This window comes from Sceloporus undulatus, chromosome 6, assembly GCF_019175285.1.
Source record: "Sceloporus undulatus isolate JIND9_A2432 ecotype Alabama chromosome 6, SceUnd_v1.1, whole genome shotgun sequence".
Lineage (NCBI taxonomy): Eukaryota > Metazoa > Chordata > Lepidosauria > Squamata > Phrynosomatidae > Sceloporus > Sceloporus undulatus.
The window spans coordinates 134,284,748-134,307,927 of record NC_056527.1 but is presented as its reverse complement, the minus strand read 5'-3'; the positions used below and the strand labels follow the sequence as shown (position 1 = coordinate 134,307,927).

Here is a 23,180-nt window from a genome sequence, read left to right as displayed (position 1 = left end):
TTAAAAAAAGAAGAAGAAAAAATCTGGGGTGCAGAGAGTCAGCATGTTACAGTGGTTTCAGTGTTGGATTAGGAGTCTGAAAGACCAGGGTTCGAATGTGCACTCATCCATGGAAGGCCACTGCATAACCTTGGCCAAGTCACATTCTTTAAGCCTCTGAGGAAAGCAATGCTCTTCCCCAAACAAATCTTGACATGAACCCCAAGTCACCATAAGTTGGAAATGACTTGAAGGCCCACAGCAAAATTCAGACAACAATTCAGAGCAACTCCACCAGCTCACTGGCCTGGAACCCATGAAAGGCCACTGTGAAATGTAGTATAAGTGTCTCCATCATAATCACTGCAGGCTGAGGGGGAAGATCCCCCTGCTGACTTTTGCGTTCCCATGCAGTTGTTAATGCAAAGGAGCCATGTGGGTTGTTCAGGAACTGTGCAAACCTGTGCATTTCCAGAGCTGTCAAGTGAAAGCCTTTTAAGCTAGAATGCACCAGGCTGTTAAGAAAACGCCAGCATCTTTTGACATTCCATTAAAAATAATAATAGCAAAGAGGTAATTGAGCCTTCTGTTGCAATCGCTTTTGGAGATAAAGGGCGGGAGGAGAGAAGGAACAAACAGGGGAGGAGAAAGGCACCGGTGCCAGTTAAATTTAATTAGCTCATTACCCTTAATTTAATTTCAAACTTTGTTAAAAGGTAAATGAGGCTCCAGGAGCAACATGGAGGGACTGGCAAGCACTGCGGAGGGCACAGAGGCTGGCAGGAGTAGGAGTAAACACAGCGCATCTCTTTCCCCCCCTCCTCTGTCACTCGGATAAGAATGGAAGATCTCCAACAGAGAGCCGGTTGGCTCTGGAAATTGGACCATTGGTGAAGGCAGATGGCAAGAGAAGGAGCTTAACCAGAACCCCAGTGGTCAAGAGTTGCCAGATTGCAACCCAAAATATGGGCTTTAAGAACAGCCAGGCACTGTGGTGGCCTTGGCACTGCCATTGACACGATCCAGCCACATTTGTGGGCATGATGGGAAAAGGTGGAAGAATGCCCAATTCAAGCCCTTTCCACAAAGGTTTCTAGCAATCAAAGCTTGGGAACATTGCTTCTTCAGTGACAAATCCCAGTATATCCCAGATGCCCTGCTGGTGGGGGATTCTGGGAGTTCCAGTCCACAAAGTATCTTCCTAAACTCTGCTGGCTGTGAAGCTGAGCTGAAACTTTGCAGATAATATTTCCAGGATTTTTCCATTTCTTAATCCCCTGAACTAGACAGAGAAAAAGGCTGGCCTGCAGTATTTTCATGCCCGCTCCCTCCCCCTGAAAAAATTATATATAATTTTGTGGAACGCACCGGTCTTAACCCTATTGTTAGTCCCCATTAAAGGAGACCTATTGAATCAGCAAAACTCTCAGCAATTCAGCACTGATGTCAGACCCACTGATTCAGTTATTTTACTCTTGTTCAGACCAAGAATATGATTTAGGCTGCCTTTTCGCCATTACCACCACTAGGTTTAGTTTCAGAGGGAAATGAGGGCATTGCTCCTCCCGATAAAAACTGTTCTCCCATGAAATCTTTCCTTCAGTCTCCAAATTTGTAGCATTGCAGAGAGTGAGCCACTGAAAAGTATTCACAAGAATTCTTCTATTTGCTGTATTCGCTTTCCCTCGCCCCCTGTTCCTGCCTTTTTCCTTTGGATGGCTAAACTCTTTAGGCATCCACATGTTTAAACACTCAACTGGATGGAAAGATTGAAGGAAATTTCATGAGAGAAGAATACCTTTTCTTCCCTCGCCCCCTCCAATATCTATACCTCTCTTGCCACCCAAAGTGTCTCATATCAGCTCTAGATGCAGAGCATTTTGTGGGTTCCAAAATGATGCCTTGGAGTGCATCTACACTGTAGAATTAATGCAGTCTGACACTGCTTTAACTGCCATGATTTAATGCTATGGAATGCTGGGCTTTATAGTTCTGTGAGATATTTCACCTTCTCTGTTGGAGAAGTATATGCAATTTTTAGAATGCAGCTGAACTTGAATCAAGTTTTTCACATTCATTTTCCTTATGAAATGCACACAGTGTTTTCTCCTGAGTTTTCGTATGACTTACCTGAAAAGAATCATGCCACAATATCAGTTCAAGAGAGAAGTCCCCCACTTCACAGCATATATTTCCAAAACTTCATCTCTTCACATTGCTTCAGATGAGGCCTTGCCTCACTTCTTCCACCCAGAAGCGTTCCCCCCTTCCCTCCACACATCGTCCTAAGAACAAGCAGTCCTCTTGGATGTGCCTCCTGCCTTTTGTATTTGTTTGATTTTGCAGGGCCATCAATAAATCATGAGTGACTTGTTGTTTTCAGTGTGTGGATAAGGTGTTTTTTTTCCTCCAAAAAACATAATCATAAAATATTTAGCATGTAACTTTGCAGGCAGGTGGGACAGGCAAATCTCAAGTGGTTTCTTCTTTCCATTTCCCCTGTTTGTTCAGGCCTCTTCACCCAAAGAATGATAATCCAGGATCTTGGCACTTGGGCAGACTCTTTGCAGGGTATCTAAGGAGGTCAGAGAGGAGAAATGAGGGAGGAAAGGAGTCAGCAAATGGGACATGCATTAAGACATCAAGGGAAGGAAGGAAGATGACAGAAGGTCCATGCAGTCAGAAAAACAGAGACAACTGGCTGAGAGTTAGGTCAGGAAGGCCTTTGGTTTGATCAACTAGGGCTCTTTTAATGTTCTTATGTTGATAAGAAGATAACATTCTTTGCCCACAGTATCCAACCAACTGCCCATGGAAAGCCCACCACCAGGCCTTGAATGCCACCACACACACCATCTTGTGTTGTCCAGCAAATGAAATGCAGAAGTCTATAGATGTCCAGCCTAGGTTTTATGGTTACTCCTGACTAGTTTGGAGCCATTGAATCAATTGTAATTCACCTATCTGTTGACTCCCCATTCAGCAATGGATGTTCTCTAGGTACATACCCTTCAACCTTTTACAGAGGAAAGCTGGACATGCATGGCTAAGCAAGGTCAGAGTGTGGTTAACATGGCAAAGGGAAAACTCATGAACTGGGAGAGAGCTTTTGCCTGAGCCTACCGGGAAGGACAAGATATGTCCTCCTCCCCTCCTCTCCCCTGCAGCTAAGTTAACTGAGTGCAAACTACCCTTACACTGTGAACTCAGTTTGTAGCAACTGAAGTAAGCTGAAGGTGGAGGAGGAAAGTAGGGGGAGGAGAGAGAAGCCAGAACATTTTTAAAGTAGCTGAAAAAGTAGAATGACAGAAGGTTAATCAGGACTGTCCCTGCCAAATTAGGACAGTTGGAGAGCATGTAATATGACTGAAAGGATGAACTCCAGCCATCCCTTTGGTAGATAGGCCTTTGGACTGGACTCAGTACTACTGGAAAAGACGTTGAAGGTGATCCATAGCCATCTGGACTAGTTGGCTTTGATGGCCCCATTTTCCATGAATCTATCCACTCCCCTTTGAATTCCATCCAAGCTTACAGTCATCACTACATTCTTGAGGCTGTGGGTTTCAATTTAACAGTGTCATCCAATATGGTATCGAACCCAGCCCAAACCGGATCCACACATGGGTCCCATCTTTTGCCTAAGTCCACTTTGTTGGGTCAAAAACTCACATATTCAAAGAGAATGCAGTACATACAATCACATTTGTTAGGGCAAAATTCATGTGCCAGCTGCTCATCTGATCCCTCTCTCCTCTGAAATACACACTCAGCATAGAGGTGGCATAGCTGTTCCAAGTGGAAATCAATAAGGCAGGAGACTTTGGGCTTTGGGCTTCCTCCTTTTCTGTGGAAAGAAACCAAAGTCACATTATGGCTGTTATTCCAGCAGCTGCAGACATGGGTTGACCAGTTTTGCAACAGTTTGCTTCCTAATCCTTATAGTACAAGAAGTCACGTCATCCAATGCCACTATAAAAGATCATCCACAATGATCCCTGTTTCTCTCCTACCTCCTACCTATGAGTCAGAGCTTGGAAAAGGTTATTGGCAGGGCTGATTGTTTTTTGTTGGCTTTCTTTTCTTTTTCTTTTTTAGTGCTCTAATGATCTTCAATTTCTCCTTCTCCTTTTAATTTGGCTGAAGTTACTGAATTTGCAGGAAACATGAAACTTCTCTGTTCCAGCAGCTCCACTGGCTACCAGTCCATTTCTATATGCATAATTCAAAGTCCTGGTTATTACTGGCAAAGCCTCATACAACTTGAATCCAGTGATCTAAAAGAACACATTTTCATATATACCCCTGTTTATGGCACTTGCTTCCAAATATATTGAGCTGGGGGCCCCTTCTTATTCTTCTTCCATCCATAGGCAAGGTATGTTCCATTCAAGACTTCATCAACTGGTTGCCTGTTATGGTCAGAGGTTTTTAAATGGATCCAATGGACATCTAAACATATTACTGCTTATTTATTAGTAGTATGGTGTGTTTTCCCCACAAATTGTTTCAACTGTTGGTTTAATAATATGGTGAATGGAATTCACATTTTAATATGCGTCACTGACGGTCTTGTTACAGCAACCTTTTTAAATTATGTTGCAAGTCACTCGCATCTCAATCCTGGAAGGGAGACAGGAGAGGAAGCAAATAAATATAATTAGTTTGGTGACAGCTCTGCAGACCTCACCTGTCCCTGCAGCTCCTTGAATGCAGAGATGTTTTTGCCTTGCTTCTTGATCTGCCCAGTGGGTTCCTGGTCATCTTGGAGACAGATGGGGATCAATAGGAAAGCAGCAGCATGGGTTATGTGAAGTGCACATCATATGTATTTTCCATGAGAGTTTTAGCAAGAGATTGAAAACCCTGAAATGGAAGACCTGGTGAGCATGTGGTTGTGTGAGTGTGCTTTAATATCCTTTGACTTGTGACATCCTCTCCTCGACTTGTCTTGCAACAACACGGTGGAAAACCTCCTTTGCCAATAGCCTACAGAGAACTTTGCTTCCTCTCCTTTGCTATACCTCTTGTGATCTTATCCCAATTGTACTGGTTTCTGTTTTCTGGGCTGTGGGGAGGTTAAAAATAGGACTGGGGCTAGTGCGCATGAAGCTTGCATGTGCATGTTTCATTGCTAGAAGATGTGCTTCGTCCTCGTCCACCATGAGCTGTTGGAAGTGCTGTCTTTTCTGAACATGTTGTTAATGAATGCCATTGAGTACATTCAGTTTTCTACCCTCCCTCCTTCTGTATCTTATAAATGCGACAAATGAAATTGTCTGGTAAATTATACATTTTGACCCCAGCTCTCTGGTCTTTCAATCACTGGTTAGGTCCAGGGAGCAATTTACAAAGGCAGATAGCAGAAGTGTTAAAACAAATAAGAGGTTATAAAATTATCTCATGTCCTCTACCTACATTTGGAGCATTCCCTTTCTTGAAAAGGCGCACGTTCAGTGCCATTCATCTGTTGTCCAACTTGACATGAGTAGCCATCATGGCAGATTTTGCTTTTAAGTATGCAAAGGGATCTTGTAGCACCTTTGAAACGAAATAAAACACATAGCATAAGCTTTGGTAAACTTGGCCCACCTTCCATGAAGGAAGATGCATCTGAGTAAGTAGGTCAAGTCTACGAAATCCTATGCTACAACGTTTTGTCCAGTTAGTCTCAAAGGTACTACAAGTTCCCTTTGCATACTGATATTCCAGACTCACATGGATATGTCTCTTATTTTCCCCAGTGTTTTTATATATTTTTTTAAAAAGTATGTTGTTCTACTGGATTACATCTTAATGCCCAATGGTTTAAGCATCAAAGGTTGTGCAACTGCACCTTACATGGGCAAAAGTTGTCTCCTGGGATACAGACATTCCTGACTTCAGTTAGGATGCAAATCAGTGTTATACAGAATTGCCTTGGCCTAACCCTGTTAACCAGATCTAACCAGTGACTCTTCAGTAGCAGTCAGACTGGATCTCTTTTCTCAGACCTGACAATCCACTGAAAAAGCCATGGTTTGTCCCTTTGTTCCTCCAGATATTTTAGACTCCAGCATCCATGATTTCTGACCATTGGCTACCCAGACTGAGGCATCTGCAAATGAAAGCCCCAAACATCTGGAGAAGCAAAAAGGTGTTGGGGATGAACCTGCTGGTGTATCTATTGTCCAGTACCAGATTGGAAACAGTTATCTTATTGGAATTTCCTAGCCTCTTTAGACATTCTGCAAATATGTTCTCCCATTTATGACCCTCCAAACTCAAGTCAAATTGCAATATAAGTGAAAGCTGGGAGCTACAACTATGTGTGATAGCTGCCTACATCCCAAGAAATCCCATCATCACATTTCCATTAGCTTCATCCCTCAATTGTTCAGATCTTTACTCCAGGCATGAGTTACCCACATGTGCACTGAATTTCACTTTAGCCAAACAGTCCATTGCACTGACTACTACTTCTTGGTTAGAGCTGTGTTATGTTTTCTGATTCCATCTTGAGATGGATTTGTGGTGGTTGTTTTTACCTTCAAGTCAACTCCGACTCATGGCAACCCTATTGCAGAGGGGGAGGGGGGAAGTTGGAAAGTTTTATGCAGAGAAGGTTTGCCATGGCTTTCCTTGAAGAGTTGAGAGTGTGTGACCTGCCCAGGGCTACCCAATATGTTTTTTCATGGCTGAGCAGGGATTTGAACCTTGATTTGCAAGATTCCTTGGAAGCACTGTAGAATTAATGGAGTTTGACACCACCTTAACTGCCACGGCTCAATGCTATGGGATTCTAGGATGTGTAGTTTGTTGTGGCACCAGATCTCTCTGACAGAGAAGGCTAAATATCTCACAAAACTGCAAATCCCCAAATCTATACCATTGACCCATGGCAGTTAAAGCAGTATCAAACACCATTGTTTCTGTAGTGCAGATTAGACTCTAGTCCAGCACTCAAACCACATGTTGGTTCTCCTTTGTGAGGAACAGAGCAGACAAAATTATTGGTAGATGAGTTAAGTTAAAGCATTAGCTTTAGAGTAGAGTTTAGATCAAGAAGTTAGGAATAAGTCAAGAATCATTCATAGAAGGAATTGTAAAAATGTCTTGACCAAAAGGTGAAAGAGCACTAGGAAATGTCAAGGATTAGAGCTTGGAAAAGTTACATTTCAGACTATACCTGCCAACATCCTTAGCTAATACTGTTCCCCATGTTATCTGGAGATGCTGGGAGTTGTAGCCTAGAAAGCAATTTCCCAAGCTCTGTCTAGTACTTGGATTTATCACTGAGTGTATACTCAGCAAGGGGGTGATCCTGGCACCACGACAACTTCAACCGCCTCTTGTGGCAGCAAATCCCATCCATCCATCATCTAATCCATTTAGTTATTCATTATTCTATTAGCAGCAACTTTTGTGCTACCCATTAACCATATACCCTCTGGGAGGTATGCATGGGGGGGGGGACCCATAAAGATATGGGAAATGTGAAATTAAAATTAAAAAGCAATTAAGCAGCATCAGAATAACATTGGTAACCATAGCAGTCTGTGGTCTAGAAAGGACTAAAATGTATTTTTTTTAAAAACAGAGAATTAAAATTAAAAATTAAAAAAAAAACACCTGGCACTGAAAATACAACAACAGAACTTTGTCTTGTTCTGCATTTATTGTGCATGAGTATTATGATGTGATTCTGATTTCTTGTACTGAAAAGGTGTCAGTTCACACACACACCACATATGCTTATTTTCTCTATTAGTTTTTTATTTTTGATAGCTTGCGAAGTCCAACATAGTTTGTACATTGGACTAAGATTCTGGGAGACCAGGATTCAAAACCCACTCAGCTGCAGGAATCTACTAGGTAACTTTGGGCAAGTTACACTCTCTCAGCCTTAGGGGAAGGCAGTAGCAAATCTCCTCTGAAGAAATATTACCAAGGAAAGCTAATACACAGTCCCCACAACTCAGAAATGACTTCAGGACACATAACAACAATAGCAAATCATTGAGAGCCAGTGTGGTGTAGTGGTTTGAGTGTTGGATTAGGACCCCAGGAGACCAGGGTTCATATTCCCATCCAGTAACGGAAATGACTAGGTGTCCTTGGGCAAGTCACACTCTCTCAGCCTCAGAAGAAGGTGATGCCAATCCATCTGAGAATAAGTCTGTCCAAGAAAGCCCTAGGATAGGGTTGCCATAAGTACAAGTCAACTTGAAGGCACATAACAGCACCCAACAATCTATCAATCACACTTAATAATGTAGGGCATTTTACAGAGAACAAAAGTTACACATAGCAACAATAAGGTTGTTCTTTGGTGCCATTGTCATCTTAAACTGAGTAGCGATGATTCACAGTTGTATTATGCCTAACAAAAATGCAACAAGGTTTAGCAGTGATTTCTAACCAGAATCTCTAACGGCACCATTTGGGCTCCGGCTAGAATGAATGCAGTCTGACACCACTTTAACTGTCATGGCTCCATCCTATAGAATCCTAGGATTTGTAGTTTGTCCTCAGAGCTCTCTGAGAAAGGAGGCTAAATATCCCACACAACTACAAACCCCAGAATGCCATAGCACTGAGCCATGGCAATTAAAGCGGTGTCAAGCTGCATTCATTCTCCACTATTGATGCACCCATATTCTCTATCAATGACCGTCTTAAACTAAGGCCTTTCCCTATCTGTTGTTCTTGATTCCTTTCTGTTTCTCCCCTACAGAACTTTAGAAAGTGTCACTCAGAGATACCGGATGCGGGTGATTACCTGACCTGCCATTACTCCCATGAAGACCAGTATCTGACAAAAATATCGTATGTCTATAGTCCCTTGTCGTATCTCCCAAAAGACGTCTACTCATCCAACCATACCAGCACTTCCTTCTGCTGTCCACCTCCAGGTTCCAGGGCTCCTTACGTATGTCCCAAGGAACAATATGTCTGAAAGAACCACACACAATCCAGCAAAGGAGAAGAAGGAAAACCCTTCACCCGTCTTTAACTTTCAGATGTCAGCCAAGGCCTTTTTACCCATTCACTTTTGTCCAGTGTGTGTATGTGTGTTTGTGTATGTATGTGTGTGAATGCTATGTGATGCCCACCCACACCTCACCCTTGGATTTCTTATTTTTACTTTGTTGACGCTGTTGTTGTTATGTTATGTTTTGGTGCATTTGTACTTTCCATTGTTAGATTATGGCTGCAGTCCTAAACATATTTACTAGAAAGTATGCCTCACTGAGCCCGGTGGGATTTGCATTTGGGTAAACACAGCTTGACAACAGTTAACAACAACAAACATGGCTAGGACTGCGCCATTAGCTTTTGCCTTGTTTGTTAAGGAACATCCTTCTGTTGAGACAAAACCACTTATATCTCCCACGCATTCCTCATTCTCTCCCATCATTGCCTCTAATTTTGACCCCTTGAGCCTTCCATACCAAAACGATTTTGCGCCTTTGTGCATCTCTGCACATACAACACTGCCCTCTCCTGGATGGAATGTGTCAGATGTCACTCATCGTATGTCCACCCATCTGTCTCCCCATTTACACAATTTGCACTATGGTTGAACGTCAAGCTAGCCCTACCCACCTCTTGCTAACACCCAACCCGAAAGGCCGTGCCCTGTTCTTCCTTCCAAATGCAACACTATACATCCCTTGAAGAAACATGTGTGACTTTGGAGCCCTGAGTCTGCACCCATTTTTCATTCGTCCATGAAAATGTGAATCTTGTTTAGAGAAAGGCAACAGGCCACAACAGGAGCTATGCTGGATGCAAAGTTTGTCGCAAAGAAAGTTCTGGTGCTTATATCCATGCTAAAGAAATGACTCCAAGACTTTACCTTTACCCTTACCCATCCCTAGTTTTATTTTATTTTCCCTCCTCCTCCTGTTTAAATCCAGAGAGCGTTCAATCCATGGAGTGTGAACAGAGAATGTAAGATGGTAGCTATGGATTCTATGGGGAAAAAACATTCCTCTAATCTGGGACCAAAAAGAAAATCCCTGAATGAGAAAGCAAAAGGATATAGATGCATCCTTTGTTTTTTATTATTTTGTTTTGTATTATTATTATTTCTTCTCTCCAAAACGAACAAAAATCTAACAACCTCTCAGTTTTGCTATGCACATTTGTTCGATTGGGTACCTGAAATAAAACTCAGGCAGGTGTAAAAGAATGATCATTTCAGGTAACCTCCTTGCTCTTCAAGAAGGATGAAAGCCAAGACGAGATTCGGCCTGTGAAAGTATTTTTAGTTTGGTTTGTTTGCTTTTTATTGGCGCCATTAGCTTTTGGGATGGCATATTTATATATTGAACGTACAGGTGCTGTTGAGATCATATGCATGTTCCTACAACTTCCGAGTGTTATAGGTAAGAAAATTCATCCCCACCTCACCCCTTTGTCCATGTGCAATAGGACTGTATGCATGGCGGGTGATGAAGAAGAGAGGGGAGATGTCTTGGAGAACCATGAATGAAAAGGATAAGCTATGATTAAACTCGGACAGTGAGGAAGAAACGAGGAACTGAGATATCTTTGCAAACAAATGTGTCTGCAATTGAGATTATCTCCCTCTCCTGGTTATGGGATGAGTTTGGTTTAGCCTTCTGCCCATGACCCACATTGGAGCAATGGGCATTCATCCCTAACCTCAAGTATTCAATATTCCCAGGATGGAGAAGACCCGCCAGAGAAACAATGTGATGGAAGAAACCTAGAGTCAAAGTTTATTTTTGTACATTTGGTTGGAGAAAGGCTAATATTGCTCAATGCACTTTGGATCCCCGTGTATACTTCCATGCACTTTGGATCCTCACTTTGGATTTCACCTTAACCTACATTCCCCTCCCCTCTCCATCCTAACTAAGGTTTAGCTTTCTCGGCCCAGCATTGACACGCAAAGCTAAACTGTGTTCACACTACCTCAGCCATTTCCTGCGAGCTTAAAGTTGAAAGCCACAAGATGCCAACCGACGACAGTCTAATCCAGAGCCAAGATGGCAGCACTTCCTCTCAACACTGCCAACTTCAGGCATAGAGCATGGTCGCCTGAAGCTGAGATGTCATTTCCTGCTTGAGGCTGGAAATGGATGGGCCATCAGAGGAAATGTCGATATCAGGACAAAAGGTGCTGTCAGTCACCCCCACAACCACCATCCCTCTCTTCCTCGAGACCCTCTATACAGCAAAGCAAAGGGAGCAAAGCACTTCCTCACCCAAAGATGGCAGTAACATTTATTGTCCTAGTGAAGGCTATGTTGGCCATAGTGTGGAATGTTCCTTTTGGGAAGGAGAAAAGGGTTTATGAAAATATGTTAGCACTTTAAATATATGGCCCTGAATTAAATCCCAGCTGAATGAAGTCATTCCAAATACCTTGTCCAGCTATTTGTGTCTTCTCTCTTTGCCTTCCTTGATCCAAGAACTTGAGTACAGTGGGTCCTTGGTATCTGCTGGGGTTTGGTTCCAGGACCCTCCTGGATACCAGCATCCATGGAAGTTCAAGTCCATTAAATACAATGGATAACATAACAGTGTCCCTTACATATCAAACTAACCGGGGGGGGGGGGGGCTGAGAACCACATCACTGAATATGGGGCCACATTGTGCCCACCTCTGGTTAAGAGGGTCACCAGGCATCTCTATTAGCTTTAGGTAACTGCACAAGCATTTGTATGTCTGTTGCTCTTGTGTGATATCAGTGCACCAAAAAGCTAGGACTATTGGGAGGGGGTGACACCAGTGGATCCATGCACTTGGGTGCCATTTAGAGGATGGCAGAGAATGGAGTCCCAAGGCCACAAATCTTAAGATTTCTTGTTGTGCCATCATGGCATCAATGGGGCAGAGCTGGTGGAGAGGAAACACTTCCTGGGGGCTAATGGGGGGAGCTAATCTTCCACAAACACCAATGGCAACACAACTCTCAAGTGCCAAGGATGCTGGAGGTAAGGAGGCCTAGGATAAACTCTAATGAGAACAGAAGCAGAGGATGCAGCTAAGGGGACATTTTACCACATGCTTGGGAATTCCTCCTTTCCTTGGTTGCCATGCTACTTGTCACCAGGCATTGTCTAAATTATGGGTCTATTTACTCAGACTGTCTTCATTCCTATTTCCACAATTAGTTGACCTGGACACAGTTTTACTTTCCTTCCAACCCTGACATAAATGGCCTGGGCGTGGGGGGGGGGGGCGGCTACACATGTCCTGTCAGCCAGGAGATGTAAAGAAGGTGACTGAGCAGCATGCACAGGTGAGTCAAGCCCAACATCTGGTACAACCAGGGGGGAAGAAATCCATCTGTGTTCTTCCATGTTGGACTAGGCAACTAGGTGTGAACTAGGGGCCATCTCCCACCATCCACTGAAGGCCACACACACCAAGCCAAACACTTGCCCCCAAACTATGTCCAATTCTTTCTTTTTCCTAGGGCTGGGGGGCAAGCTTTGGTGCACTGGTGGAGGTCTTCAGGTGTTGCATTTTGCCCATCTGGATATATGTGAACCCACAATCTGGAAAAGACACTGTTTGGGCTACGGCTCCCAGAAGCTTGCAGTGAGAGTGGCCAAGGGCCATGCTTTTTTGAATGTTGGCTTCCAAAAATGGGACTCCTCCAACCACTGGGGGAAACAGGCTTTGAGACTCTATACTTGCTCCTGCCTTCCCTTGATCTACATCTACAACTTGCCAGGATGCAAAGGGATCTTCTAGCACCTTTGAGACTAACTGAGCAAAAGAAGCATCAGCTTTCATAGCACTGGCTTTCGTAGACTTGGTCTACTTCCTCAGATGCCCAAGTCTATGAAAGCTTATGCCAAAACATCTATTGCACAGTTAGTCTCAAAGGTACAGTACTACAGAATCCCATTGCCTAATGATATTACAGACTAACATGGGTATGCCTCTGAATTCTACCAGTCTGCAAGGAGTTAATGTAAAAACATGAATGAGAGAGGGAGAGGGAGAGGAGGAGGATTTCCTGAAGTGTTAGATGTTTGGATTGATGAGCATATTGCACATGTCTTTGCTTCAAGGTGATGTTTGACAGGCCTTGTCTGGCCTTGACATGCCGCATGGAAAACATCAAGGCAGGCTAGGGGCTGAGCTGTGAAAGCTGCCGCTTTCTCCATCAATAGTTCAGGGAAGGGAGACAGTTCCCATTTAATTACATGCTCCACTAATGCCCATGAATCACTGTGGCTGAGGACTGACTCCTCTTGCCATTGGTGGCACTGAGACCACAGCGTTCAAGCATCTCCTGGCACCGCTTTGAGCTGTGTCTGACACACATTTCTGCAAAATGTCTCCTGAGGAATCAAAGGTCCGGGAGGAAGATGCACTCAGGTGGGAAAAGGGGAAATTTGCAATACCAATGTGAAAGCCAATGGAAGGGGACAGCAAGAGAATTAAAAGGACAATGGAGGAAAGGGGCAAGAAAAAATAAAAAGGAAAAGTTGGAGAATAAGAGTGGTGGTCATGCAAGGAGTTAAAGGGATGGAGCTAAAAATCAGCAAATTTTAGCCTAAAGCACTCACTGCCAGTTCTTCTAGCCATCATATATTTTCCAACTGTCTCAATTTGGCAGGGTCAGTCCAGATTAACCCTCTGTCATCCCATTGTTTCAGCCGCTTTTGGAATGTCCCACTTGCACTCTTCTCCTTCCACTTTGTCCTCCAGCTTACTCCAGTTACTCCAAGCTGAGTTCAAAGTACAAAAGTAGTTTGCACTTCATTAATTCACTGGGAGGAGAGGAAAAGAGGATCTGAAACACATCTTGGCAAGAAGACCTCTTGGTAGGTTCTCCTTAGGGTCATCATATGTTGGAAATGGCTTGAAGGCACACAACACCAGCAATGTAGACAATATATTCTAATGCTAGAATCTGGGGATTCCCTGATAAAGGAAGGAGTGAGAGATTGAGCAATAATCAAAGCCTGACTTCACATGGTACATTGACTACCAAATTGATGGCTACTGACATGGGCAGCTTTAAAAGGGAAGTAGACAGATGGGTAGAGGATAATGAGATTATCAGTGGCTTGGCTACTAGCCATGAAGTCTCTATATTGGCCAGAATCCTATACTGTGATCGCACAGTGCAAATTTTCATATGCAGATTGACACATTATGGCCAGTGAAGCATTGTGGTTCTTCATGTGGTCATCCAATCACCTTCTAACTTACTATAGAGCCACTGTAGTCAGACACATCTCTGATCTCCTCTGGCTTTCCATCAGGCATCCTATGCCTGGTAGAAAGCCAGGAGAGATCAGAGATGTTTCTGACTGTGTCCCCATAGCCAAATGTGCAAGGATTATATCATCCTCTGAGGTCTGCTGGAGTCTTTTGACGGTATCAGCAACGATGTAATAATTTTGCATCTGTTATGGGGACATGAAGCCTAAATACCCTGAAGCACCAGATCGCATCAGAGGGCCAATCCTAAGCAGGACCAGTCCTGGTTAATACTTGGATGGGAGACCACCAATGAATATCAGGTGCTGTAGCCTACATTTCAGAGGAAGGGACTAGCAAAGCCACCTCTGAGCATTCCTTGCCTTAGAAAGTACTATACTATGAAATTCACAGGGCTGCTATAAGTTAACAGGCAAGCTGAAGGCATGTACTCCCACAGAGAGACAAAGCTAGCTGCTTCTCCGATCCCTGCACATGCTGTCCACCAGGAACAAAATGGCCAAGGTCAGGAGGGCTCCATTGGTTCTGGTCTCATTGTGGTTTTGATTGGTGCAAAGAGTGGATGGCAACCGTGTCAACCATAAAAAGGGATACCTGAGCATAACACTGGTATATGCCTGCATATGTCATTAACAGGACGCCAGCCTGGGTGTGTTATGCATTGACAGGACACATACAGAGGTGCCTTGCCTGCTGTGTACCAATGCAAAATGTGTGAGATCGTGTGTTCCGTTGCACAGTTTTGGTGTCTTCATTCACTTGTGCAATGTAGGATCATGGCTGTTTTCATGTACCGCCTTACGGGAAAAGGAGGAGGAGACTGGGAAGACTGAGAGGGGGAACGATTTTGCACATCAATGCACTGCCATAATGATTTCATTATTTGAAAAATTCATAAAGGGGGAATTCATCCAGAAATGAACGCCAGGTCAGAAGGCATAAATACTGTATGTAAAAGTCAATACCATAGAAAAATATTATTAATTTTCTTATTTATTCAAATTACATGGTTATGCCTTTCATGTTGCAAAAAAATAAAATAAAATTGGTGGTCAAGGCAGCTAACATGCATAGTAAAAACTAACTGGAAACAACTTGAAAATAAATTAAATAATTAAACCATTAAATTGCCCACAATATGAAAAACCATTACAACCTTCGCAATAATCAAGAAACATAATATCATTATGTTGCGATGCTTAAAACATAAAGCATTAAAAAAACATTAACACTGAGGGGAATAAAACGATAGCCAGGGTCAGAAAATGCAATAATTTAAAGAAAGGACTTATTCCTTAGTTTTCTTTGCAAGCTATTTGCATTAGAGGGGAAATAATAATGGGCAGATAATTCCAAATGGCTCAAACAAATCAGTCATGCATCCATTCTTCATCTGCAGAGAAACAAGAAATGGAAGGAAGCACACAAGCTTCCCAGCTGGGTCATGAGGACTAGGAGATTTAGGGGATTTAAGAGACACATTGTAAAGGATGCACACACGGTTGGTCTTATGTGTCAGGGAGATTTACATTTCCATGGGAGCTCAGATGAGCCAAAGAAAAAGTTAGCCCATTTTTAGCACAGAGGCTCACCACTGAGCCGACCTCAATCAATATGCAATTAGAACATTTTTAGCTCAAGCGCTAACTCTCTGAATGAAAAATCCCCAGGAGTTCATGTGTGTGTGAAAGAGAATGAGTGTGTGTCCATGCCACACAGCAAGCCTAGAGATATATATATATATATATATATATATATATAATGACAAGAGGGCAGTCATCTGACCAGAAAGAGAAAGGACCCTGGAGAGGAAAAAACACTGCAAATCTAAAAGAACTTATATGGAGATTGTAGGAAAAGGCATCGAAAATGAGAATAAGATCCACCTTCCATTATCCCTCCATTACCGCACCACCCCTGCAGCTGATACTAAATAATATACTACAGTGGTACATAGAGGTTTGGTTTGGTTAATGAGGTTAGGACAGAGGTGGACAGATGTTGAAAGCACCAGCCAGAATTCTGCTGGTTAGTCACAACCTGAGCAGATCCATTGAATCAATTCTTGAATGATGAGTTGTGCAGGTAAATTCAATTCATCCAGTAGGTCTGCTGCAGTTGAGATTCATAACAGGATCTGGGAAGGGATGGGTGATTGTAGAAGGGATTTTTTAAAAACCATATCACCCCTCTGGTGGGCCATACTGGTGCATCAGACATGACTGGAAGTGATGTCACGTCACACCTGGGCAGAGATCCTGCATCGTAAACATAACTGTGGATTCAAACTACAGGAAAAGAGATTCCACCTATACATTAGGAAGAACTTTCCGATGGTAAGAGATGTTTGGCCGTGGAATAAGCTGCAACCTTTAGAGAGTGGTGGAGTTGCCTTCCTTGGAGGCTTTTAAACAGAAGCTGGATGGTCATCTGTCGGGAGGACTTTAATTGTGAGTTCCTGCATGGCGGAATGGTGTTGGACTGGATAGCCCTTGGGATCTCTTCTAACTATGATTTTATGATTCTCCTTCTTCATCTGAGGAGGCCTCATCCAGGCAAGGCGTGACACCCAGTACCCACCAGTGGCCTCATGGACTGTTAAAAATTCTTCACCAAAGCTTCACAGAGAAACCCAAACCACGGACTGGAATCCATTTCTAGTTTTGAAAAACACACCTAAGAAACAATCCAGGAGGCCCTGCAACCAGTTCAAATGGTAAACTGTGCCCATAAGAGGTAAATTGGCCTCATCCCCCCCTTTTGTTTTGTCCAGTGAACAGATGGATGTTTTGAGGACCACAAAAGGAGGCTTGGGACCCCATGCAACCATTGGATACACTTTGCCCATCCTGGCTCTACATTTTCTGGCCAGGTATTTCCTAAACTCATTATCTATCCTCAAGGCATCTCAAGAATATCATATTCAGGCCCATGGCAAGATCAATACCTGGCTTTTGCTTGTTCTATAGAGAAACATCAATTCACAGCAGAGGTGGAAAGCCCTTCAACAAGGAACTCACAGTCCCAAACATGTTTCCCGATTGTTAGGAACTCTCACACGTGAAAGGAACCCGTTGCTTCTCTACACGACCTTAATTTTCTTCACCGAAAAAGCGGCGTCATTGGATCTTTATTTTCTTCTTTTCTTTTTCTTCTCTTTTTCTTCTTTCTGTTGCTTTGTTTTCTGAATGTTTAGGAATGTCTATCGTTTGGTTTTGACTGTAGATTAGATTGTTAGTGGTAGAAAATCAATCAATCATCATCATTGAAAAGAAAGAAAAAGCGGTATCCTTTGCATCATCATCATCATCATCATCATCCTGTTTCATGTGCAAAATGCCATGTACAAATTTGCCACAGAATACATCCTGAACTGCTTAACAGTCTTCAAAAGCTGCCAGTTGGGAGAAAATGCTGGAAATTGCCTTTCCTTTAAGACTGAAATCTTAGGGAAGAATTGCATCCTTAATTCTCAGTTTCCCAAAAGGAACCAGGTGTGTATGTATCAGGAGGGATTGAAATAACCCATAAGAAGACAAATGATGCAACAGTGTAATTGACAGTGACCCTTGTCTTTCTCCAGCAAAATCGTGCTTATCTCTGAGATATGAAACTCTGTTGAAAAAGAAAGGTTTCCATCACAGCTGTTTTCAGGCTTCACACTTTCTAGCAGTGAGGCATACCAGATTTGGAAACAGCCACTTTTGAAAAGGTGTGTAATTGCTCCCTTTCTAAATATGTGTTTCTGCCATTCTCTGTTCTCTCCAGAGTCAGCAGCAGCAGCAGCACAAATGGTGCATTTCAAAGCATACATCTCCCAGTCTTCTCCTCCTGCACAAGAAGTATAATGAACCTTGTCTTGATTGCTTGTACCTTCTCCAGCTTGGCCCTCCATTCTGAAATAATCCTTCTTTAGAGAGAAGATGTCCACCAGCTGAAGAAGACATTACTTGGTCCAGGAAGCCATTGGTTTAAAGCAGTCATCTTCAAACTTTGGACATGGACCAGCTTTCTAAAATGATTTGATCACTTCCAAGTTTCCCCAGTTTTTGGTGACCCAGGATCTCCCAGTGACCAGGGCAGCAAGAAGATTGTGGAAGTAGTCAATTTTTAAGAAGGAGCTTCCCCAAGCTCTAGCAGGGAACAGCGCTCAGAGACAAAGCATCCTGCACAGATCCATATTCAGCTCCTGGCATATTTGGTATATTGAATCTCATTTGGGCTAGTAGGAAAATAACTTTGTCTAAGATCTTTGGTGAGGTACAACCAGTCAGAGAAGAGATAAATCAAATGCACACCACACTCTTCATCTATGTCCCCTGCATACCAAAGGTATTGAGATGAATCTCTAGTTAAAGTAGGGATGGAGAAGTTGTGGACTTCCATATCTTGTTGGACTCCAATTCCTAGCAGCACCAGAGAGCAAAACCTATATCCAGGAATCATTGGAGCTGGAGACCAATAAGCAATAAAAAGCCACAGATTCCTCAGTTCCCTCCTCTTCACTTCTCCCCCAATTGGCAATTGTTCTGGGGACACAAAATACATATGAAGACAAACTGCATGGAACAAGCATCTTCTTGTGGGCTTCCTTAAGACAAGTTATGCTTTCCTGTGGGCCACTAGCTGTGTTAGAGTCAGCAATCTGTGCATGCTTGTGCTCATGCATTATTATTTTGCATGTTTGCATACTTCCTGTTTGTTTGCTCCAAGTCCACGAAAGCTTATGCTACAATTTCTTATGTTTATTTAGACTCAAAGGTGATACAAGATTTCTTTTCAAAGTAATATGTAAGTAAACATGATTGTATATGATTGTTTTCTTTGTCTGGTAGACCCTGTGCAATCCGGTGGATGCATGTGGGACTGGTGGTTGTTCAGCTTCTGCCTTGCCCTACTGTTTACTCTGGTTGAGAGATGTAGTATTTTCCCTCACAGTTCCCCAAAGGCTGGAGATGTCCGATCAAAACTCTTATTATGTTCTTATACTTACTGACACCACATTTCTGTGCTTACTCTAAGGGAAGTCATTAGAAAGTTTAGGCAAATCCATGGAAGACAAGCCTAACAAGCACAATAGCTATTGAATTAAACCTCCATATAATATATCGCTGAATATCAGATGGTAGGAAATAAACACAAGGGAAGGGCTGTTGCATTTGCTTTCCAGATGTCCTCCCCCCATAAAAAACATAGACGATAGGATTAGGGATGCTTGAAAAATCTCAGCTTTGCAACTTCTTATATGACATGTTCTGATCTGCATGTCTCAGAGTAATGTGCTGATCAAACTGTCACTATCCAACAGATTCTGCACTTCTCTAAATGTTGTGACACAGACCTCGTTGCGGTTCAGATATATCAAAAGATGGAATTTAAATTGTATTTTCGGGGAGAGAAGGAGCATTTATATTTGTATTCAAATACCTATGTGGAGGCCTGTTTTTTAAAAATAGGAGAATATTTTAGAAATGAAAGAAAATGATGGTGAAGCATCTCGTGCCTTGAGTCCTGCCTTTGTGGGGAAAGGCAAAGTATAACTAATGAAATATAACACAATATATTCGAATCCAGAGCTGATCTGGGATTCCATTGGATGCATGAATGGCTCAAGGTTAGGAAAAACTGCTTTACAATGAACTATGATGAATCTCTCCTCCATGCACCCTCTTTAGCCATTCTGACTCCAGGAACATCGTTTTCATATCAACACTAATTATATTAATTACTCTCCACAGTCAAAAACTCATTAAGCTAGACTTTTTGGTTCATTAGCTCAGGTCTAAAGTGCTGTTAGCACCTTCACTGCTGGGGGCGGAAGAGGGAGGGATGCATTCTGGCCCTTTATGGTACTGTGAATCCTGAGCTTTCAAGATGGGCCGCTACAAAATTGAGACCACAAAGCTAAAATATTGCCTTGGAAGGTGATGAAAATGAAGCTCCAAGTGGATCTGAATCCACCCTGAAAGTATTAACTTGGAAAAGTGGCACCTTTGGACCACAGCTCACAGATTCCTCCAGCCAGGATTCTGGCTAGAGTTTATATTAGCTGGGGGATTCTGGAAACTATAGTCCAAAGACGTCATTTTCCTGAGCTTTGTTCTTGCTTGACTCGGTTTGCAGGTTGATACACTCAACAGAACCAAGTGGGAAAGTCTCTCCAGGTGTGTTGGATGTAACATGGGAAAAGCAAAAGTGTTTGGCTATTGGGGAGAATCCCATTTGCCATTCACAGAGCCATCTTGGCACCCCCTCAATTTTGACAGCCTTCCTAAATTGCCATAATAATTACTGTAATATCTCAGGAGATGTCATTCCCCATGCTTTATGTGACCAGAACTTGTCACACAGATGTAGCTGAGTGTAGCTAATGTGAAAATGCAGGCAGGCATCCCACCCATTTCCATAGCCCTCTTGACCTCCCCTTTGGAGAAAACTCCTCCCTATCTTTTAAAACCACATTTAGGGATGGAGACAAATCCACAAAGGAGTTTAACAGTCCATTTTTTTATCATCCTTTTCCCATTGTATGCAGCGCATATTGCAACAGGGATATAGAAACATACCATTTTGTCATTCTAATGATTCCTGATGCTGGTTAGTGTTCTACAAAAAGCATCCAACTACCAATCCCCATTTTGTCGTGTTCTCCTGCTTCTAAGATCAATTCACACAACAGTTGTTGTTTTGAAGCAGAAGTGAGCAAAACATGGCTCATGGTCCATATGTGTTCTCAGGGGCATTTTTGCGGCAGACACAGAGGTCAAATTAAAAAAAAAGCTTATCTTTTTGTAAAAAGGGCTCTAAAATTGCACCACCCCTAGACAGCATTGAGGGGCAAAAGATGCAACTATCTAAGGTCTCCTGAGGTGCTACTCCTAACCTCTGGCAATTACCTACCTCTGCTTGAAAGAAAAGTCCTGGGATGGTTTCAAATTTCTCTGGCACACTTTCTTCATGGATGCATTCATTCGCTGATTCCATTATTGTTATACTGCCATTCAGGACACAGCTCCTCACAAAGTGGTGTACTGAAAAACATTGTGAGATGACCTAAGCATAAAACAATGTATGATACACTTATGAATAAATGCAGCAGCCTGAAATGCAAAGGCTGGGGTTTTTCTGCCTCTGGTGACCACAAAATGCCTCAATTTCATTTTTCTAAAAATGCCCCCAAATGACAAAAAAATGCTTCCAAACCCCAAGGCCCTAAAACAAGTGTTTGATGTTTGTTGTTGTTGTTGTTGTGTGCCTTCAAGTCAAGTCCCAATTAGAGTAAACCTACCAAACCAATTGACTTGGGCCGCACCTCCATTAAATCAAATTTAACAGTTGATCTCATGGACTGTTCTAATAGGGACTAACCAAGAGGATTCAGGTTCTCAACATTAAAACTGGAGCAGAAATATAAGAACAACATTATTAATTGTTGCTATTTGCCATCAAGGTGGCTTCCATTTGTGATGACTCTAATCTATCAATTTCCAGTGCAATCTTCCTCTTTTCTTTTTCTGTTCTATTTTACCAAGCATTATTATTTTTGCCAATGAGTCATGTCATCTCATGATATATCCAAAGTACGACAGCCTCGGTTTAGTCATTTTGGCTTCTAGGGAGAATTCAGGCTTGATTTGCTCTCAGACTCATTTACCTTTTTATCAGTCCATGGTTTCCATCGCACTCTGTTGCAGCACTACATTTCAAATGCATTGATTTTCCTCCTGCCAGCTTTCTTCACTGTCAACAGAAAACAATATTAACTCATATTAGCTTATTCCACAAACCTGTATCAAAAAGCAGCTGGCATTATACACTCAGCCCATCACTGAGAATTAACAGAGTGAGCGAATGTAAAGTTATCTTTTTGGAATGCAGCTCACAAAATTCTTTCTTTCCTGTACCACAGCTGAGCCCTTTTTGTCTGGCTACTCCTATGACCTGCAGCTTTTCTTGGCTTAGTTATGCTGGTATTGTGACCCCTGAGGATCTTTGCTTAGAGATGTAGCTCCTTACACATTTCATTTCTGTATACAAAAATGATGAATTTCACCTGCCTGAGAATACAAGAGTTGTCGTGAGACTACAAGACTTGCTTAATGATCTTTCACATTTCAAGACTTTTTTGTTGTTGTTGCAAAAATGTTGTTTTCCCCTGGAAAACACAGCATTCTGTGCAAAACGTTTGTGAAGATCTGTCTCACAGATGTATTTTCAAATGCATAACTATGCCTCATCCTCCTGTTAGAAGTTACGCTCAACAAATATGAATATTAGACTGTGATGCATAAGGCAGTAAAGCTATCTGTTGCCAGAATCTGCACAAATTGTTAAAAATCTATACTGAACAGACAGGACTATTGGCCTTGACATTTGTCCATTTTGGAGGTGGGGGGGGTCATGTCTTTTTCTAAAATGCAACTGGAAATTCTCTCCTACAGATGAAGAAATGGTTTCATCTATGAAAACAATGAGCTCTTAACTATATTGTCTACCTTCAATGAATGGAGACCTTCTGAACTGGCTCAGACTGGTATACCACCCATTCAGAGATATTGTGCAGCTTGCAGACAGTTGAGCAACCCTATCTAGATTTGAAAGCGGGTAAATATCTATACTTAATCAGCTTTGTCTGGTGACCATTGTTTTCTACTGCCCAGACCATATAAGAATCATTATCAGTACCTGAAGGGGACATTCACCTCTGCCCTTTGCAAGCACAGGTTTTGGGGTGGCTGATGTTATTTCTTATCTTCTATAGAACAACACTGAAGTCATATTTTGTTCCAACCAGAGGCTTCGCCTTCACTTTTTGAAGACAGGAAGAGATTAAATACAAAGAGAGACCAACACACAGAGAGAGTGTCTCTGAGACCTGCCTTCTGCTACTCCAATCTCCAGTCATTTTCTCCATGTTGTACTTAATGTTTTTTTTTTAAAGGTATCTCATGGATAATAAATGGCATAGGAGCCAAAAATATGCCACTTAGAAGGGCCA

The 23,180-nt window shown here is 42.4% G+C and overlaps 1 protein-coding gene across 1 annotated transcript in view; it reads left to right on the top strand.

Moving 5' to 3' along the window:
- Positions 1 to 11,329, top strand: part of NECTIN1 (nectin cell adhesion molecule 1) — a 192,637-nt gene extending 181,308 nt beyond the window's left edge. Inside the window, 1 exon segment of the mRNA XM_042474190.1 lies at positions 8,696 to 11,329. Coding sequence (XP_042330124.1) covers positions 8,696 to 8,917 — 222 coding nt within the window. The 3' untranslated portion in view covers positions 8,918 to 11,329.
- The last annotated feature ends 11,851 nt before the right edge of the window (positions 11,330 to 23,180 follow it).